The sequence below is a fragment of the Pteropus alecto genome, unplaced genomic scaffold (assembly GCF_000325575.1).
Source record: "Pteropus alecto unplaced genomic scaffold, ASM32557v1 scaffold24, whole genome shotgun sequence".
Lineage (NCBI taxonomy): Eukaryota > Metazoa > Chordata > Mammalia > Chiroptera > Pteropodidae > Pteropus > Pteropus alecto.
The window spans coordinates 6,273,180-6,293,726 of record NW_006439192.1 but is presented as its reverse complement, the minus strand read 5'-3'; the positions used below and the strand labels follow the sequence as shown (position 1 = coordinate 6,293,726).

The 20,547-nt window shown below is 38.4% G+C and overlaps 1 protein-coding gene across 4 annotated transcripts in view; it reads left to right on the top strand.

Annotated features, from left to right (window-relative positions):
* Nucleotides 1–20,547, top strand: part of UNC5D (unc-5 netrin receptor D) — a 476,468-nt gene that overhangs the window by 394,308 nt on the left and 61,613 nt on the right. For 2 of the 4 annotated variants that reach the window (XM_025050005.1, XM_025050003.1), the window contains 2 exons: nucleotides 8,351–8,497; nucleotides 17,663–18,040. In XM_025050005.1, coding sequence (XP_024905773.1) covers nucleotides 8,351–8,497; nucleotides 17,663–18,040 — 525 coding nt within the window. Of the gene's footprint in view, nucleotides 1–8,350; nucleotides 8,537–17,662; nucleotides 18,041–20,547 lie in introns of all 4 variants that reach the window. The other 2 variants (XM_025050004.1, XM_006916317.2) reach the window with 1 other exon arrangement.

Genomic DNA, 20,547 nt, shown 5'->3' with positions numbered 1-20,547 from the left:
AGGTTAACAAAAATGATTTTTTTAGCATAAACATGTCCCAAATATTGCATGAGAAATACTTATACTAAAATTATTGTTGACCTGAAATTCAGATTTAACTGTGTCATATTTTTACTTGCTAAATCTGCAAATTTACTTAAAAAGGAATAAAACATGTCTGAATGTGCGCTATCACACAATATCTTATTAATTAGATTATCTCTTGAAAGACTAGTTAGAATTTAAACATATTGTAGGGGAGAGCCTTTCAGTAAAAGGGGAGGGGAAAAAAAGTCCACTGAGGTACGAGGTGTACTTGAAAAAATGTGTAATAGGATTCGGCCAGAGTAGGGTCCATATGGATGTGAAGTGGGCAAAAGCAGTTGAAAACAGGATGGGTCAGAGCATAAAGTGTCTTGAGCAGTAAGATAAATCCCTATTGGAGTTGACTCAATACACACTAGAAAGTCATTGAAAGAAGGTATTGGAGTGGCAGTACAGAACATATTTGGGAAAAGTAATTCACGTGTAAAATGATTCAGCGTGTTCAAAGACTGGGAGCATGAGTACCAGGTAAGATGAGACTGTGCAATGTGTCAACTAGGGTCTCTCCTGTTGAAGTTGAAATGTGAGAGGCACACGAGGTATAGTCAATAAGGCATGTTAGTGGTTTCGGGAAGGGGTTATTGGAAACAGAATGAAAGATGACTCTTTGGTCTCAAGTCTGGTGACTGGTGTTGTCATTACCAGGAGGGAATTCAGACAAAAAAAATATTCGAAGAGATAAAAATAATGAATTTGTAAATCAGATGAAAATTTGAGATGTTAGCACAATATGCAGGTGGTTGTGTCCATTGAGCAGGACATAAATATGGAATGAGGTCTTCAGACAGGAGATGAGTCAGGAGATCTTTATTTGAAACTGGTATCAAGGGAATAGTTAGCACTGCTAGTATGTGAGTGATTATCCCATTAAATGAGCATAGAGAAAGGGAAAAGGGCAAGAACTGAACTTTAAAGCCTGTTTAAAGAACTGTGAGAATGAAGTGCTACTAAACAATAATAAAGAAGGTAAGAGAATCAAATTTAAGGGACTTTTTTTTCCTTTCTAGAAGGAGGGTTAACTATTCTTGTTTACTGCGGCAGAGCAGTGGTGAAGAATAAGACAGAACATTGCTGTTGATGCAGTGGTTGAAAACAACCTTCAAGAGGGGACAGGAGTTTGGTCAAAGAGACAGACTTTAAAGGATAAGAGAACAATCAAATGATATAGAAATAATGGACTTGTCAAATTATTCTACACCTCGCAAAGGGCTAGATGAATGTAAAAAGAAATTAAATGAATCTGTACATTCTGATAAGGAAAGATCTACAAGATATTGTACATTAAAAAGAAAAGGCAAAGTAGTATAAAGGAAGTATAATCTGGAGCCTTTAAGGTAAAGTAAAATAAAGAAAAACAAATGAAGGACATTTACATTTTTTTTTCTGAACAGTCTCAAAGATACTATCCAGAGCGGTTACTTTTGAAGAAAAGGTAGTTGGAGGATTGGAGGAGAAGTTTTTGCAAAGTGTAACTTGTTACACTTTCTAAAACATTTTCTCATCATATACATGTATTCTATTTATTCTTTTACTTTTAACGGGGATAGGGGTTTACAGGTTAGGGGAATTATGGAGCATGCATTAAGAAATGTTTAACGTTAAAAAATGCTTAAAGGTCTTTTTAACAAAGCTAAGAAGAGCATGGATGTAAAGAAGTCTGCATCTTTAATTAGTTGATCAGAGAGTAAGTTGGGGGAAGAACTTGGGGAGAGGTGATTAGGGAGGCTATACTATATTTGCAGGGAGAGGGCAAGGCTCAGGTTTGGAGGAAAAGTTTGAAGATGCAAGACCAAAAGAGAATAATGAATGAGGCCAGGTCCCTGTGGAGGAAAAGAGGGCGGGATCCGAGCTGTCCTGACACAGAAGAGGAGCAGCTCTTCAGGGAACAGAAAAGGAAAGGAAAAATGCATGAAGGAGCAGAGGAATTTTGAGTTGTAGAGGAGGGAAGTCATGTAAGAACTGTATGCCCGCCCCCGCCACCTCCCCCAGCTAAAAGAAGGGCAAGGTGAGAAGTAGGGGTCTTGAAGAAAGGAAACAAAGTTCAGCGTAATGAGAAGTAGGGGTCTTGAAGAAAGGAAACAAAGTTCAGAGTAACTATTATGATGAAAAATATTATCTGGCCATAGAAGACGAATAAAATAATTATTCAGTTACAAAGAAGGCCCAGGTGAGGTTGAGCAGCGTGAGTTTTTGATGATACAAGCCAGTATGTTTTATAACTTGCTTCAGCAAGTTAACCTGGGAACAGGCATATACAGAGCAGAGCAAAGAGGCAAGAAAGCCACACAGAGTAATGGTTAAGCAGCTTATGAGTGAAGACTGATCGGTGTTCAAATCTGGCTTTGCCATTTTCTTACTGCAGAGCCCTGAGTAAGTTTCTACCTTGTCTGAATCTATGTCATATCTGTAAAAGAGGCAATATAATACTTACTTCAAATAGATTTGGTTGTGAAGATGAGAATTGAGAACTTCTCTGAGAATTGAGAGAAGCTTAGTGCTCAGTTACTGGGTTACTCTTGTCATTGAGAGTAGGTAGGCAATGTGATCAGAAGGACAGAGGTTAACTGCTGGATAAGGACAGAGCCTGTCCTAATCTATCGATTCTGGAACCAGACTACCAGTGACTGAGTCCCCGCTCTGCTCCTTACCAATCACGAGACTTTGAACAAGGAATGTGATTTTTCTTGCCTCGGTTTACACATCTGAATGGGGACATTTTTACAGGGTTGTTGAAAGATTAAAATGAGTTAAGTGTAAAGTACCAGAACTGTGCCTGGCATAAAGTGTTATTTAAAAATTTGCTATTGTAATTTATTACAACAATAAAACAACAATCACCACAATAACAACGATGAGGTTTTTGAGGATGGGAGATTGGAAAAGAAGCCCATCCTCAAAAGGATGTTGATTGGTTAAGGAGTTATACTATTCCAAGCAATGCAAATATATAATTAGAATCGTTCGCAGTCGCTGACCATGCTAACCATTTAAAAGTTATTTTCTCATGTGTTAAAGAGAAAAAAATGTTGCTTTTCGATGATAGCAAGTATAAACTCTAACAATAACTTCTGTTATATCATATTTCGACTTGCAATTAAATATTTTGCCACATCGCTGTGTCTAGGGCACCGCCTGGGCTGGGGTGGAGATGGGGGTGGGTGTCCTGAGATGGCTGTTTCCTGGCCTTCTTTGGGAGTCCAGCACAGCAGCTGGTTCTTTTAGTTTTCCATTTGTTTGCCTCTCACCCTCCTCTTTGTGAATATTTATTGTGAGGATTCCTTAGTAATTCACTGACTCATATATACCAATTCAGGTTGTTTTTTCTGAAAGGGGATCAATGTTCATTCTCTAATATCTAATAGGAGATAAAACAGAATATCCTATGTTTTGAAAGGCATTTGCTGAGCTTCTTTATTAATTTTGGGGTAGCTCTCTAATCCTGTAAAGTAGATTCTAATCTGATATATAGTTAAGCTGATAACATGGTTATTAAGTTAAATTTTCGTTAGTAAGTATCATTACTATGTCTTACAGATGGTGTCATGAGAAGAGAGAATGGCAAACTAAGTAAACGGCCCTTCTATTTAATCATTTGGGGACACTGGTTATTACAAATAACTAAGGCATCACACTTGTTAATACCTACTCCTTGAACGATGAAGTTCCCAGGTGCTTTGAAAGGTCATTTAACTCTTCTCACTAGCTTTGACCAAAAAAATAAATAAATAACTGCAGACTATTGTTAAGTCATGCTGTTTTTCAGACACTTCCTGAAAGGAGACTTCACAGTCTCCCTCAGAAATACAGTATGGGTTTTTAACAACCCTCACTATAGAAAAGGTCATTTTAATATCTAACCAGAGTCCCAATTGCTAGAATAAAAGGCCACGTCCTTCTTTTCATTGCTTGTTAGAGATGGCGGAAGAGTTGGTTACTAGCTTCATCGTAAATGAAGGGTCACTGAGCACCTACTGTGGACCTATTCTCTTCTTGTAACAACCTTTCCTGCATTAAAGTTCTCCATAGTCACTTTACAGCTTTCTTTTTCCAGGCCAAATGAACCCATAAATATTTCCTCTCTATGTTTCCAACTCTCTATTGAACATATTGCTCAGTACTTTCTGAATAATTTGGACTACAAGTGATTTTTAAGTCAGTTCTTGGGTTTTATGTTGTTTTTTTTCTCTAACCTGTACATTGTGTACAACAATTAAGTCTACCATATGTTGGGTCCTTCCAAACGTTCCCTAAAGCTTTTGTAACTCTTGGATAGAGGAAGATAGGGATGAAAACACAAGAAAAACATCAATAAGACATTAAGATGTATAGCTTCGTCTGTGAAACAAAGTCAGAGAAAAGTATCCTGTGCTTACAAAAAGCAGAATAACCTGATCAGTCACAGGTTTCAGCACTTTTGTTGGAAATCACTTTGAGGAAACAAACCAGCAGCACATGTGTGTGCGAGCAAGCAGACGGGTATAAACACATGTGTGTAAAGGTAGAGAAAAAAGAGAGTCCCTGTGGCAGGGGGTTCTAAAATCAACAGCAGACTATGATTCCTTTAATACTTCTCTTCCCACAGTTTGAGTCCAGGCAAGCAATCACTATAGTTGCACAAAATGATTTGCAAATGTCTGTGGGAAATTATAGAGACGATACCGCTGTTGAAGAGTTTAAAGCAGTTAGGAAGAATACATTGGCATTCAGATAATTAATAATAAAAAGTATGATCCAAACTGAGCTCTAGGAACCGTAAATGACATAAGAGCTTAGAAGAGCATAGGTTGACAGGATTGGCTAGATTGGCCAAGACAGAGTTATTTTCTTGGGAGAGGGGAACCTTGAGCTGATACCTGACAAGTAGTGCCCAGATATATTACACTGAAAATACACAGGTCCTTTAGTTAGCAGGCATCTACCTAGCTAGAAATTAATTACAGTTGATTTTGGGGTATATGGCAGTACAGCACAGGAGAGCAAGAATATAGGAATGGATGGGGAGAAACTGTCAGGCCCTGGGAAGTGCCTGTACCTGGTAGTCATGTTGCTAGAACAATTCCCCTGGGATGGAGCAGTACTGGCTTCTGATGTTCTTCTGACAGTAGCTGAGTGTGTGTCCGTTGTGCATGTATACACACTTGCACACATGTATGATGACTCTGCAGCGGCACCCCTCCAAGTGCCCATGTGCTCACAGACACGTATACCCTAAGCTTTCTCCCTTCTCTCACGAGATTGTAGTGGCAAATGTGGAACCAAACCTCAGGTTCTGCAGGGGCCAGTCCTGAACACATGTGCAAAGCTAATGGATGATGTCTGTGAGCACGGAGAAATCCTCATAGGGAAAACCACTCTACTTTCCTGGAAGGACAGATTAAACAATAGTTGAGTAGAGAGTGAAAAAAGAGAAAAAAGAATGAGGTGAAGTAAAATGTAGAGAAGAGGAAAAAGAGAAGAGAAAGAAGAAAGAAGCACTGTGTCCCAACTTTAGAAGAATTTGAGATGTGGGTAAGGATGTCTAATTAAATCTTTTGAGACATATACATGAGGCCTTGAGTACTGGTATCTACCTCTGTAGCTGCACCTGGATACCAGGATTTACCACTTTCAGACAAGAGATAACTGAGAATATGGACCATGCATTGATTCATCCACGCATCTCGTTTCCATTGCATGGTTGTCTCTCAACAAATATTTGTTGAATGAATGAAAATATTAGATCCTGAACTTTCTAATTCCCAAGATGGATTGTTCTTGTAAAATAAATACTACTTTGTTTATCTTTCTATAGGAGTCCATTGACTTCTGGCTTTTAGATCAGACTGTCCCACCAAGTGCCAGGGTGAGCCTTATAAGGATGCAGTGCTCTCCACACAGGTCTTTTTTCCCCATCCTATCCCCAAAGTCCCTCTACTCATTTTTTTTAAAAAATTCTGTAATTCAGTATTTCATTCCCTGTATGTAAGTCAAATAGATTCTGCATACATCCCTGGGAGAGGAAACACAATGATCTATATCAAACTTCAATTCCATTTAAACCTCAATCTGAGGCATATGTAGAGTTCTTTCCTAAACACAAGATTTGCATCTGGAGAGAAGAGAATTTTGGTTACCTGGTTACCTGCGTAGCAAGGAGGTGGAAACATACAGAAAAGATAAAAATTCAGAGGAGCAAAGACAATTTGTTCCTGTTTCTCAGTTTTATCTCAAGATGTTAGTGTCCAGTGATGTCCATTTTCAGCAGAAGCATTTTTCCCTAGTCATCTTCTTGGCTCTGGTCCTTCCTATTGTAGTACCTGGGAAGCTAAAGATGTCTTTGTCTGTACTTTGCCAACTCAGCAACAGAGCAGCTGCATTCAGCACACTGCCAGGCTGTTTCTCTGTATGTATTCAGTTGCTGAGCAGGTGTATTCTCCCCAGATACACCTTTTAAGATGATAGTGTCATCAGTCATCAATGTTCAAGGAACTGGAGGGAAGGGGGAAAAGGCCAATTGGTTTCAATCCAAAGCTCTCTCGCTGCCCCTGGCTTACAGTATCTGCCTTGTTTTGTGTCCTTTCTTCCCTCTGAGTATAATTAATTATTCCCTCCAAGGAACTGAATTGAGTAGAGGGAGGGTGAGATGCAAGTAGGATGATAGCTGCCTTCCTCCCTTCCGCATGTGACAAAGGCAGACATTGGAACTTTGGAGTTGGCGTCAACCATCATGCCCATGGTTCTGGGTGGTCAGAGAAGATGACCACAGAAGCCCCCATCCCTATCCCTCTCCCACCTGGGCCATCATGGAGTTGAACTAAAGCTTAAGTCACACCCTGTTTCTCAACACCTCCTAGGCTATTGTAGTTATTAAAAGTGTCTGACAATCTTCTGACCATTCAGATCTTGTTCTTTCAGATGGTCGTGCTCTCCCTTACAAATTATTTTTATATGTTTACTGCCCTATTACCAAACAGGTTCTGCTTGATTTCCTTGTTTATGCTTTAATTTGGTAGCACTTTATTTTACAATTCATTAACTTTGTTGAAAATAAATTCACTTTACTTGTGTGGTTAGTATTGCTCATTTGATAACATAAGTATTATATTAGGGTGAGGTGAATGCATAGTAAGTGCGATGCAATTACAAGGTAAATATATGACGGTTTTATTTTATCCTCTAAGCCCAACACAGGATGACACAGCAATTACTTTTGGACCTATTGAGTGTACTGACCACATAATCTGTAGGGAGATTAGTTACACAGTTAGCATTTGCCACCTTCCACTTCCATATACTTTCCAAGATTACACCTCATTTAGGATTGTGTAGTATTGGATAAATTTTATGCTGAATTGTAATAGCCCTTATGAATCTCTTTAGGAATGAACCACACCCAATGTGCATCTAGCAAAAGAGTTGAAAAGTGGCTACGACATATCTTGGGGGATGGGGAGACAGCCACATTCTAAATTCAAACTAACGCTTTTATTTTTGCTTTGCCCATGCATTCAATAGGATGGAGTAGGAGAGGTATGGGAGAAACAGCATGTGCCCTCTTAGATACCAGTCCTCTTCCGCAAAAAAAAGTATTAGACTCTAGCATTTAATTGGTGCTAGAAAACATTTACCATGGACATAATAGCACCTAGGACCAAAACCTTTTCATATCTCACAACAGAAAACTCTCATAACTGTTTATATCCTAAACCAATGTCGTCAATGTTCTCTTAAACTGAATGGCGTGTGCCAAAGCTAAAAGTCATCGTTGTGAGCTCTGGTCTTCTCTCTCTCAACTCATAGACCATGTGTTATCTTCTCACCCCAGACTGTTCTCTGTGAATGCATGTGCCCCAGGTCATATACAAGTAGAGCAGTTCACCCATATTTTGTCATTGTATGTGGATCTCATGTCTTCCCTCAAATAAAAAGTAAAAATAAAATATTTAAAAAAAAAAACACTTTTGACTTCCTAAAACAAGTAATTAAGAAGTTGCCTTTTTTTGCTTGAAAAATATTATATTCTTTGAAAAATTGATTCAAGATTCTATTACATGGTAAGCTACCTTAATGCAGTTAAGATACTTGACTAGCATCCCTTTGATTTATGTAAGGTATTTTAGAAACATGATTATTGTGTGAAAGAGAGTACAACTTGTGGCTAACTGCATATGTCATTTTCTCTGAGCATTAGCTCCAAAAATCCAATAACATTTCATTTTGTATCCCGGGGTGGCTCTTTGGCTCTATGCCCATGTTGGCCATTTAGGATTTCTCTTGTGTCTTTCAGGCATTGAGAATGCCAGCGACATTGCTTTGTACTCGGGTTTGGGCGCTGCAGTCGTGGCCGTTGCAGTCCTGGTCATTGGCATCACCCTTTATAGACGGAGCCAGAGTGACTATGGCGTGGACGTCATTGACTCTTCTGCATTGACAGGTGGCTTCCAGACCTTCAACTTCAAAACAGTCCGTCAAGGTCAGCAGCATAGGTTCCCGCAATATCTTGTCCTCAGGACCATAGACTACACTCACACAGGACCCCCATGCTCTTTGGTTCTGTGTGAACGTAGCTCTTGGCACTGGGAGGCGCTATCAAATTGTCTTCACACAGTAGGAAACCTGGCTCAATGGCATAGTCTGCTTAAGTGTAAGGACAAATGGCTCTCGATTTACCATTAGCAATACTTTAAGCTATTCCATCTCACATTACCCAACTTTCTATTTTAACAAGCCTGCTTTGAGGATGTATATTTAATTTAGTTAACTAAAATACTGATTTTTCAAAGCTTAGGACCAACTACTATTTCACAAGCTCCTAGGCATATTTATTAAACTGTTTATTATGTGGAGTTATTTTTGTACTTCTGTTTTAAATTAGTAAAAGGACTTTAGAGGATATACGACGGGTCAGTTAGCCAGGGAAAAAATGAAATTCCCAACCTAAATGATTTTCAGCTGTTACCAAGTCAGGCAATCTTTTGTCGTGGGGGAAGGATAATCTATCATATCAAACTATAGCAATACTCATTTTCAAAACAGTCATTTAATTCTCTTATGTGAACCAAATCTATTTCTGATTGCAAGAGAGGGATGAGACATACAGTTTTTATTTTAGAAGAAATGAAACTTCAGTGGATAAATTTTTTTACATTGACCCTCATCATCAATAGTCATGTTTATTTCTGTTTATTGCATGTCAATAGCACCTGTACAACAGGAGGAGAAGTCTAATGGCTTGGCAGTGACAGAGTGCAGACCAGCTTCTAAAGTGGAAACCCAAGCATGCTAGAAATAGGGAGATGGCTGAGATAGACGAAATGCTTTACCACTCGCCACTCCTGGGATCCAAAGTTTCAGGTCTGAGTCTGCTTGACTTCATATAGGGTTTAGTATACATGATTTAACTAGAAATAAAGCCAGTGAACAACTGATCTTTATAATACATAAGAACCTAGAAATAGAGACCTCCAATCAAGATGGCAGAGTAGTTAATCACAGTGCTTGCCTCCTCCCATGACCACATCAAAATTACAACTAAATTATAAAACAGCCATCACTGAGAAACACCTGCAGACCAATTGAACAGAATTCCTGTAACTAATGATATAAAGAAGACATGTTGAGACTGGTAGGTGGGGCAGAGACATGCAATGGTCAGGCCCCACACCTATGGTGTGGTGGTTAAGAAACGGAAGGGATATCTTGGCTGTGGAGGTCCCCCCTGAGGGGCGAGGGGTTTTAAAGAAACAATGCACAGGCTCTCAAGCTTACCCTGAGCTCCAGCACAGCAGCAACAGCTTAAAAAAGAACTAGAGACATATGGGAAGGATTGATTACCTTCAAGGCCAGGTCTGGAGGGCCAAGAATAAGGGTTGCTTTCTCAGAGGACAGCAGTGTGGGCAGATGCCGTTGTTCCTCTGTTGAGCCCTCTCCCAGCCCAGCCAGCAAGCCCAGGAAGCAGCCAAATCTGAGCTCTCCATTAACTTGGCTACATCATTCACCCTGTTCTGGTAATTCCAAGACCCCGCCCCATCCTACTTGATTGCCCAGCCTGAGTAGCTTCCAGCAGCTTTTTCACACAAGCAGCCTGCCTTGGCTCATCTGAAGACTTTCCTAAAATCTCTTAAAGGTCCACAAACCCCAGACAAGCAGCAGCTGGCCTTTGTGTGCTCCATACCTCTTGCTAAGAGGCCCCAGGTCAGACACTAGTGGCAGCCAGCCTCAGTTCACAGCCTAGCTTCTCCCAGGTACCTCCAAGTCCAGCTCAGGTGGCAGCCTACCATAGATCACTTTCTAGATCCTAACGGGTGGCCCCAGGTAGGACATAGGTACAGGCTGACCTTGGCCTTCACTGAAGCCTCTCCCAAGAGTCTCCACAAATCAAACACCCAGTGGCCAGCTTCGGACAATGCCAGAACATCACCCAAACAGCTCCACGAACAACATACTCACAGGGCAAACCTGGCAAGCCCCAGAACCACACTAAAGCAATCCCATACTGTTGGGTCAGCCTCCGCACAACAACTTGTCCACTATAGTGATGGCCATTTCTCACAGCGAGTCATCTTACAGGTCAGTCTCCCCCACCCCGCCCCCGCCACTGATGTGTCAATAGCGATCAATGCTAAACAACAAAAGGAGGTCAGACACAACCTACACAAGGAAGTGCCTTGGAGCACCCAGCTCATGTCACCAAGGATACTGCACCACTAAGCCCCACAAAAACACCTACTACATGAGGCCATCCTGCCAACACTTGGAGACACAGCAGACCTAACCAATACACGGAAACAAACACATAGAGTCAGTCATAATGAGGAGTCAAAGAAACATGTTCCAAATGAAAGAACAAGACAAAACTCCAAAAAAAGAACAGAATGAAATGGAGACAAGCAATCTACCAGATACAGAGTTCAAAATACTGGTTATAATGATGCTCAGTGAACTTAGGAGAAGAATAGATGAGCTCAGTGAGAACTTCAACAAAGAGATAGAAAACACAAAAAAGAATGAGTCAGAAATGAAGCATACAATAACTGAAATTAAGAATACTTTAGAGGGAATCGAAATCAGATTTGATGAAGCAGAGGATCAAATCAGCAATCCGAAGACAAGGTAGTGGAAAACACCCAATCAGAAGAACAAAAAGAAAAAAGAATTTGCAAAATAAGGATAGTTTAGGAGACCTATGGGACAACATCAGGTGTACTAACATTGGCATCATGGGGTACCAAAAGGAGGGAAAAGCAGCAAAGAACTGAAAACCTATTTGAAGAAATAATGACAGAAAACTTCCCCAACCTGGCAAAGGAAGTAGACATATGAGCCCAGGAAACACAGAAAGTTCCAGACAAGATGAATTAAAACAGGCTCGCACCAAGACACATCATAATTAAAATGCCAAAGATTAAAGACAAAGAGAGACTCTTAAGTGTAGCAAGGGAAAAGCAGTTAGTTATGTATAGTGGAGCTCCCATAAGACTGTAGCTTGTTTCTCAACAGAAACTTTGCAGGCCAAAAGAGATTTGCATGAAATATTCAAAGTGATGAAAAATAGAGACCTAGAACCAAGATTACTCTATGCAGCAAAGTTATCATTTAGAATCGAAGAAGAGAAAAAGAGTTTCAAAAAAAAGTAAAAACTAAAGGAGTTTATCACTACTAAACCACTATTACAAGAAATGTTAAAGGGACTTCTTTAGGAAAAGAAAAAGATCAAAAACATGAGTGAGAAAATATAAGAAAGAAAAAATACCTTGAAGACAAACACAACAAAAGCAGTGAATCAACCAACTATGAAACTAGTACAAAGGTTAAAAGGCAAAAGTAGGAATATCATGTGTAATCAGAATAATTAAGAGGTACACACAAACACAAAATAATATAATGATAAAAACATAAATGTGGAGGGGTTGATTGATTTTCGAATGTGTTCAGACTTAAGTGACCATCAACAAGAACTAGGTTGCTATGAATGTAGCTTGTTATAACGAAGCACATGGCAACCACAAGCCAAAAATCTATAAAAGATATACAAGAAATAAAGAGAAATTAATTCAAACATAACATTCTAGAAAGTCATCGACATACAAGAGAATAAGAAAGGAATAGAAAACTACAGAAACAGTCAGAAACCAATTAATAAAATGGCAATAACTACATACCTATCAATAATTACTTTAAATGTAAATAGGCTAAATGCTCCAAACAAATGACATAGGTTAGCTGAATGAACAATCTGCCTTATACATAAATGAACTAATAAAGAAGAAAGTCCAAAGTGAATAGAAGGAAGGGAATAATAAAGATAAGAGTGGAAATAAATGAAATAGTTTAAGAAAAAAATAGTAAAAAAGATAAATGAAGCTAAGGGTTGGTTTTTTGAAAAGATAAACAAAACTGTAAACATCTAGCCAGACTCGTCATGTGCACGAGAGGGCCCAAATAAATACAATGAGAAATGAGAGAAGTGACAACTGACACCACAAAAATACAAATGATTATAAAGAAGAACTATGAACAATTATATGCCAACAAATTGGACAACCTGAAAGAAATAGATAAATTCTTAGAAACAAAATCTGCTAAGGTTAACTCAGGAAGAAACAGAAAATCTGAGCAGACTGATAACTACTAACGAAATTAAATCAGTAATCAAAAAAAACCCCAACAAACAAAATCCCTGAACCAAATATCTTCACAGGTAACTTTTTACCAGACATTCAAAAAAAGAATTCATACCTATTTTCTTCAAAAGTGTAAGAGGAAGGCTCCCAAACTTCATTTTACAAGGTCAGCATTACCCTGATACCAAAACCAAAGACAGTATAAAAGAAAAGCTAATATCCCTGATGAGCATAGATTCAAAAATCCTAAATATTAGCAAACTGAATTCAGCAATACATTAAAAATATCAGGTATCATGATCAAATGAGATTTATTCCTAGAATGAAATGTTGGTTCAATATCTGCAAATCAGTTAACATGATACATCACATAAACAAAATGCAGGATAAAAATACGGCCATATCAACAGATGCAGAAAAAGCACTCGACAAAATCCAGCACCCATTTATGGTAAAAAAAAAAAAAAAAACAACAACAACAAAAAACAAAAAACCCTCTCAGCAATGTGGGATAGATGCAGCATACCTCAACATAATAAAAACACAGCTAACATCATACTCAGTGGAGAAAAGCTGAAAGCTTTATATTTAAGATCAGGAACAAGACAGGGTTGTACACTTTCACCACTTTTATTCAGCACAGTATTGGAAGTCCTAGTCACAGAATTCAGACAAGAAATTAAAAGCATCCAGATTGGAAAGAAGTAAAACTCATTATTTGCAAATGACATGATACTGTATGTAAAGAACCCTAAAGAATCCAATGGAGTATTATTAGAATAAATGAATTCAGTAAAATAGCAGGACGCAAAATTAATATTCAGAAATCAGTTGCACTTTTATACATCAATAACAAACTATCAGAAAGGGAAATTAAGAAAACCTATTTATAATTGCATCAAAAAGAATGAAATCAAACCTAGGAATGAATTTAACCAACAAGGTGAAAGACCTGTACTTGGAAAGCTAAGGTATTGAAGAAAGAAATTGACAAAGACACAAATAAATGGAAGGATATGATATCCTGTGCTCATAAATAAGAATTAACGTGGTTAAAATGTCCATACTACCCAAAGCAATCTACAGATTCACTGCAATCCCTAGCAAAATACCAATGACATTTTTCACAGAACTAGAATAATCCTAAAATTTATATAGAACCACAAAAAAATCCAGATAGCCAAAGTAATCTTGAAGAACAAAATTGTAGTTATGCTACCTGATATTAAATACTACTACTAAAGGCTGTAGTAATCAAAACAGCTTGATATTGGCATAAAAACAGACACATATGGATTAAAGACTTAAATTTAAGACCCGAAACTATATAACCCCTAGAAGGAAACATAGGCAGTAAACTCTGTGACATCACTCTTAGTAATTTTTTTTTTTTTTTGAAATCTCTCTTGGGCAAGGGAAACGAAAGAAAAAATAAACAAATGGGACTACATCAAACTAAAGAATTTTTGCACAGTGATGGAAACCATCAACAATTCAAGAAGACAACCTATGGAATGGAAGGAGATATTCACCACTCATCTATCTCATAAGGGGTTAATATACAAAATATACAACTTAACACCAGGAAAATCAAATAATCACCTTTTTAAAAAATGGGATAGAAGACCCAAATAGACATTTCTTCAAAAAGGACATACAGATGGCCGATGGACATATAAAAAGATGCTCGACATCACTGATCATAAGGAAAGTACATAGTAAAACCACAATAAGCTGTCACTTCACAGCTGTCAGAATGGCTGTCATCAAGAAATGAAACAAGTGTTGTCGAGGATGTAAAGAAATGGGAACTCTCATGCACTGCTGGTGGGACTGTACGTTGGTATAGCCACAATGGAAAACAGTATGAAGGTTCCTCAAAAAATTGAAATAGAATTACCATATGACCCAGCAATTCCACTTCTGGATATTTTTCCAAAGAAATCCAAAACACTAATTTCAAAAGATATATGCGCCCCTCTGTTCATTGCAGCATTATTTACAATGGTCACAATATGGCAACGACCTAAGTGTCCATGCATAGATGAATGGATAAAGCAGTGGGACATATATACAGTGATATATTACTCAGCCATAAAAAAGAATGAAATCTTGCCATTTGATACATGGGTAAACCTAGAGGGTATTATGCTGAGTGAAATAAGTCAGACAGAGAAAGACAAATACCATGTGATTTTACTTATATGTGTAATCAAAAAAACAAAACAAACAAACAAAACAAGCTCATAGATACAGAGAAGAAATTGATGATTTCCAGATTGGAGGGGGAGTTGCAGGAGTGGTAAAAAGCGGGGAATGGATTAAGATGTATAAACTGGCAGTTATAAAAATAGTCACACAGTAAAGTACAGCATAGGGAATATAGTCAATAATACTGTAGTAACCACGTATGGTGTCAGATGGATACTAGATTTATTGGGATGATCACTTTGTAAGTTATTCACATGTCTAATCATGATGTTGTACACTTGAAATTAATATAATATTGTATATTAACTGTAATAGAAAAAAATGTTTAAAGAAACTAGGATTATATTTCCATCAAATAAAAAGAGATCAGTGTCTCAGACCATCGCACTTGAAAACAGAGGAAAGGTAGTAGAGAGTTTTGTGTACATGTTCAGAGGCTTCAAAGTCATATAGAAGAGTCCAAAATTGCTATGTGACCTAGTTAATTATTTTCTCTGAGTCTCAATTTACAGCTGTAAAGTGAGAATACTAATATCCAACTCAAAGGGTTCTGGTGAGGATGAAATTACCTAGAATAACATGAGTTATAAGCCCTTTGTGTATGGAAGGTGCTCAAAAAATGTACTGAATATTGTTCTAGAAGATGGTTGCTTCCTCTTATCTTGGCACAGGATGCTAGCGTGTTCCACAGTGTGCCAGGAAGCAGGCAAGAGGGGTAGTTCCTTAGGGGAATGCAGACTTGCATAAGCTTTAAACACATCTCCTTAGTGTGGGGTTTCTCAGAGCTTACGTGTATAGTAAATCTGAGAGAATATGTGGACTTTACAAACTTACTTTACCATTTTGATATTTTTTTGACCAGTAATCTCTCAAAACTAGTAATATAAGCAAACATTCTTTATTAAAATTCCACTCTACCCCATATTCATTCTGATAACACCTCACTCACATTGATGCTTATACGGTTCCCACCTCCATTGTCTTAGAGACATCACTTCTTGAGCACGTATAGCCAGAGCCCCAGGAAGGTGAGCGAGACTCTTTAAAGTCTTAAATTAGACAAGAAACTTTTTTTAAAAAAGGATTTCCAAAGAGACACTTGGGATGGTTCAGTGATTGTCCCTGATCAAAACTGAACCAAGTTGGCAGGCAACTTTCATCAACTGTGGACTCTATCACACGTGCCTACTATCATAATTGCATTTTCCACTTAAGTGCTTATGTTAGGCTTAAGTCTAAATCTAGTAATTGTTTTTACTTCACATAAGTTAGGAGGGTTTTTAAAGAATAGTTAGATTTTTTTTAAAGAGTAACCAGAAATTAAATTAGAATGTGAGGGCTCGAGATAAAATAATCATGAGACTCAGGGATACAGTTTTTTAAGTCTCAGTGGAAACTCCTGTTCTCAACTCTTTTCAGATGTGAGATGGATCTTAAGTCCCGCTTCTTTCCTAGAAAAATGATACCAAGAGCAAAGCTGGTACCTATAGATTTCAATGCAGTTCTGTTAAAAAGCACAGTTCCTTGATTATGCCTGTGTCTTGGCACGAGAGCCTTAAGCATGAAAAAAATGCATCACCAAGGAGCCTTTTGAGCTTCAAGGTTATTTCATTTCACTTTGAACCTCTTCCACTGTGATCTTGGATTCTTAGAGCATCAGAACAAAAGGTAGGAAATGTCAGGATTACAGATTTCCTGCTGGCGTTGCTACAAATTATGAAAATGGAAAAAACAATAGAGGCTAATACAATATGCCCTAGAATTGCAACATTTTCAAAAATATCATACTTTAAACATTTTTGTCAGGCCCCAAAGGAAAATTGTTTAATATGGTTTGGGTTCCAATTTGAGATGTCACATTGACGGACTGATAGGGGTGGGAGGTTTGGGACTGAGGGTTGTTTGGTTATTTACTAATAAATGAGATGACTTCATCACAAGAAAATATCACAGCACTTCGTTTTGCTATTTGGCTTAGAAAAGATTGGTAAGCCCCAAGAGATGAGGAAGTCCAATTTCTCATGTTTTTGTTGTTTTTTTTTTTTTCACATTCGTTTTGAGACAGAAAGAAAGCCCTTCTTTTCTGTCATCGTGTAGAATCTGAGTCTCTCCCTGTCCCCGTGTGGTGCCTCCTTTTCCTCTCAGGGTGACATATGCATTATTAGAGCAAATTGGCTACTAAGACTCATGATTCATGAGGTCTCCTGACCCTTTTGCTCTGGGGACACATCATTTTCTTCCCCAGCACCAGAAACTGCCCAGAATTCCACGTGAGACGTTCTGGCACTGGCACAGGTTCGGTTATAAACAGCACTACCTAGTCACCGTGCTGTGTCATCTCCTGCCATTTAAAATGAACAGATGTTAGTTTTGCTCCAAACTGGATCATAAAACATCTTTCTTTTTAAGCTTCTCTTTGCCAGTTAAAATCACATAAACAAAAATACCTGAGTTAGTTGCCTGATGGAGTGCCAGAAATACTTATTTTAAAAAGATATCATGTAAGGAACTCTAGAAAGTGAAAATTGTTTTGTCAGTAGCATTCAGAGAATCACTAGTGAAAGCCAGACTCCAAGATTCCAAAGCTCTGGTCACTAATGACCAGTCTAACAGTCACTGTAGACACACCAAATGGCCCTGAATGGCTAGCTCTGATTGGAGGAGCAGGCAGGCACACTGGTTGCTGTGCAGTTAGTAGAAGCAGATGTAAAGGGGCAACTGGTGCTTTTTAGTTTCTGAGTGACAGATCAATTTTCTTTTACCAGGTAACTCTCTGCTCCTGAATTCCTCCATGCAACCAGACCTGACAGTGAGCCGAACATACAGTGGACCCATCTGTCTACAGGATCCTCTGGACAAGGAACTCATGACAGAGTCCTCACTCTTTAACCCTTTGTCAGACATCAAAGTCAAAGTTCAGAGCTCATTCATGGTTTCGCTGGGAGTATCTGAGAGAGCCGAGTACCATGGCAAGAACCATTCCGGGACTTTTCCCCATGGGAACAACCGCAGCTTCAGTACAATGCATCCTAGAAATAAAACGCCCTATATCCAGAATCTGTCATCACTCCCCACAAGAACAGAACTGAGGACAACTGGGGTCTTTGGCCATTTAGGAGGACGCTTAGTAATGCCAAATACAGGTGGGTGGTAAGTGTGCGCTTGTGTGTTTTCTAACATTTATTTAAACATTATTGTATTTATACAATTAGACCGCATCAGATTCGTTTTTTAAGATGTTTATCATCCCCTTGTCAGAGCTACGAAGACCATGGCTCCATCGGTCTACTTTATTTACAATAGCGAACCAGAACCAACTCTGAGCTTAGATTTTGCAGTCTTCATCTCAGTGTGGACCAAACAGACCATTTGATGTCCTATTAGAGTTGACAGCCATATTGCTCAAAAGATTTGTATGGTCACCAGAGTTTAAGCCCCTTTGAAATATATTTCCTAAAACATGATAAGTAAGCACTGAGAACATTCTTCGACGTGACCGACAAATACCATGTTTATAGCCAAACATGGTTTATGCACTAGTAGATAATTTAGTGAAATGACACTCAGAATTGAACTTCCTCTGTAACTGATCCAATAAACACTGTCAGTGTCCACAGACCTTTATATAATGTTACTTTATGATGGCAATGATGAGGGATCATTATGGAGTTGTTCTTCTGAATTAAAATTTCAGTTCCCAATACAATTAGTTCTCAAGAAATTTTTTCTCCTTTCTGTTCAAAGAAAGGTTTTTGTTGTTGTTGTTGTTGTTTGTTGCTATTTTGACAAGGATACTTAAGGTTACACAGCCTAGATCACTTTTAAAATGGCATTCTACCCATGGATTAGTCTTCAGAGTTGCCATCTAACACCTAACTGGATGGCAGAAGAGGGCAATCTCTCCTCTGATTTCTAAGCAACAAGAATTAGGTAGTGCTTTGACTAATTGCTCTTGGCTACTGAGAGAAAAAAAGAGTGCCCTGGGTCAGCAAGTGTTGTTACTAGACGACAGGTTAGCATCGTGCCAGGACCACAGGGCCCCATCGGACTTCTGTCTAGAGTAGAGCTAACCAGCCTCTCCAAGTGAAACATTTCATTTTGTAAAATGTAATCTGTAGTTGGACTAGTCTGGTGCTACCACTCTAGTTGACTGACCCCTCTATTAGCTTTAGTGACTTAAAACTGCAATTCGTTTCAAGTTGATGAATGCTATCTTGTTCTATATCAATCGCTTCCTTCAAATCTTCATTTCAGGCATGTAGCCTTCAAATGCAGCCTTAATAATGACTTTTTTTTCCTAACCTTTCAATTCCTTAAATATCTCTTAGTCAGTGTTTTAGGATGTGGTAAGGATCCTTGTTTAAATATGTATGCACATCATTGTATAAATGTCAGTGTGTGATGTATTCCTCCTTGGTGATATCAGTAGATAGATCAATGTAGAATGTGTCAGTCAGCCATACTTACCAAATATTCTCTTTGTAAGAATCTATGAACTAGAAGTATGGGTACTGGAAAAAGAAAACTAAAAGATCCAAACCCTGTCCTTTCAAAGAGAATAGAATATATTCATCAGAACCATCGAAGTAACCATAGAAGTTGCACACTGAGTTATCATGTACTTGTCATATCTCCACCTTCTAACCCAGTGCTTGGCACTCAAAGGGCTCTCAGTCGTTACTGGTTGAATAAATTGGCCCACACTCCTCCCCTCTCTCCTCCTGTCCTCATTTGTTAGTGTGTAAGTATGTGTGTGTGTTTATACACATTTGGAGCGAATGGCAAGATCAACCCTTTCATTGGCTGTGTTCGTTTAATGTTCATCAAAGAAAGTGAGATGAAATCATGATGAAAACCGATTTTTCTTTTTCTTCCATTCTGACTTGAGAAGCACCTGTGTTGCAAATGAAAAGTTCTGATGCCCAAACACTTCCTCTGTGGATGGGCATTTTTTAAAGTTCCTACCAAGAAGCCTCACACAAGATTGAAGCTGTTCGCTGGGAATGAGTTTGAGGAAAAATAAATGTAAGGAATTGAAACATATGTTCTGTTATTTGCAGAACATAAATGCAAAATATGCCCGAGGGAGCTAAAGTGTAGAGAAGCGAGGCACAGCAATTAAATCATTCTAATGCTATCCATCCCAAATTGTTGTCTGGTGCCTGGCAATGATCTCTCAAAAAAGATTGGGGTGGTCTCCACACACTAGAAATCATTTATTATGCAAAATATGAAACAAGAAACTCAGACAGGTGGTTCTGGTGTCATATTAAACAACAAGCTGTCAAGGTAGCAGGTGGAGTTTGGGGAAGAGTATATTTTTCTTTAATCAGAGATAACTAGTAAATGACATATTCAAAATGGATACTTCTTTAGGGGGCCACAGGCATAAAGATTTCCCACAGTACCTTTCATCCTTTATAAAACAGAACTTGCCACCAACACTACCACCCTGCCACAACCCTTGCTTCTGTTGGACTATCTTCAGTCTCCATATACAGTTTGCATGTCTGGCTGGAAAGAAGGAAGTACGTTCAAAGGATAATCATACAATTTCTGACTGGAGGAAAGATGAAAGAATTTAAAGCTCCAGATCTTGTAGATTCCAAGATGAATTTAGGAGTATTATGAAATAACGTTTCATTTGAAA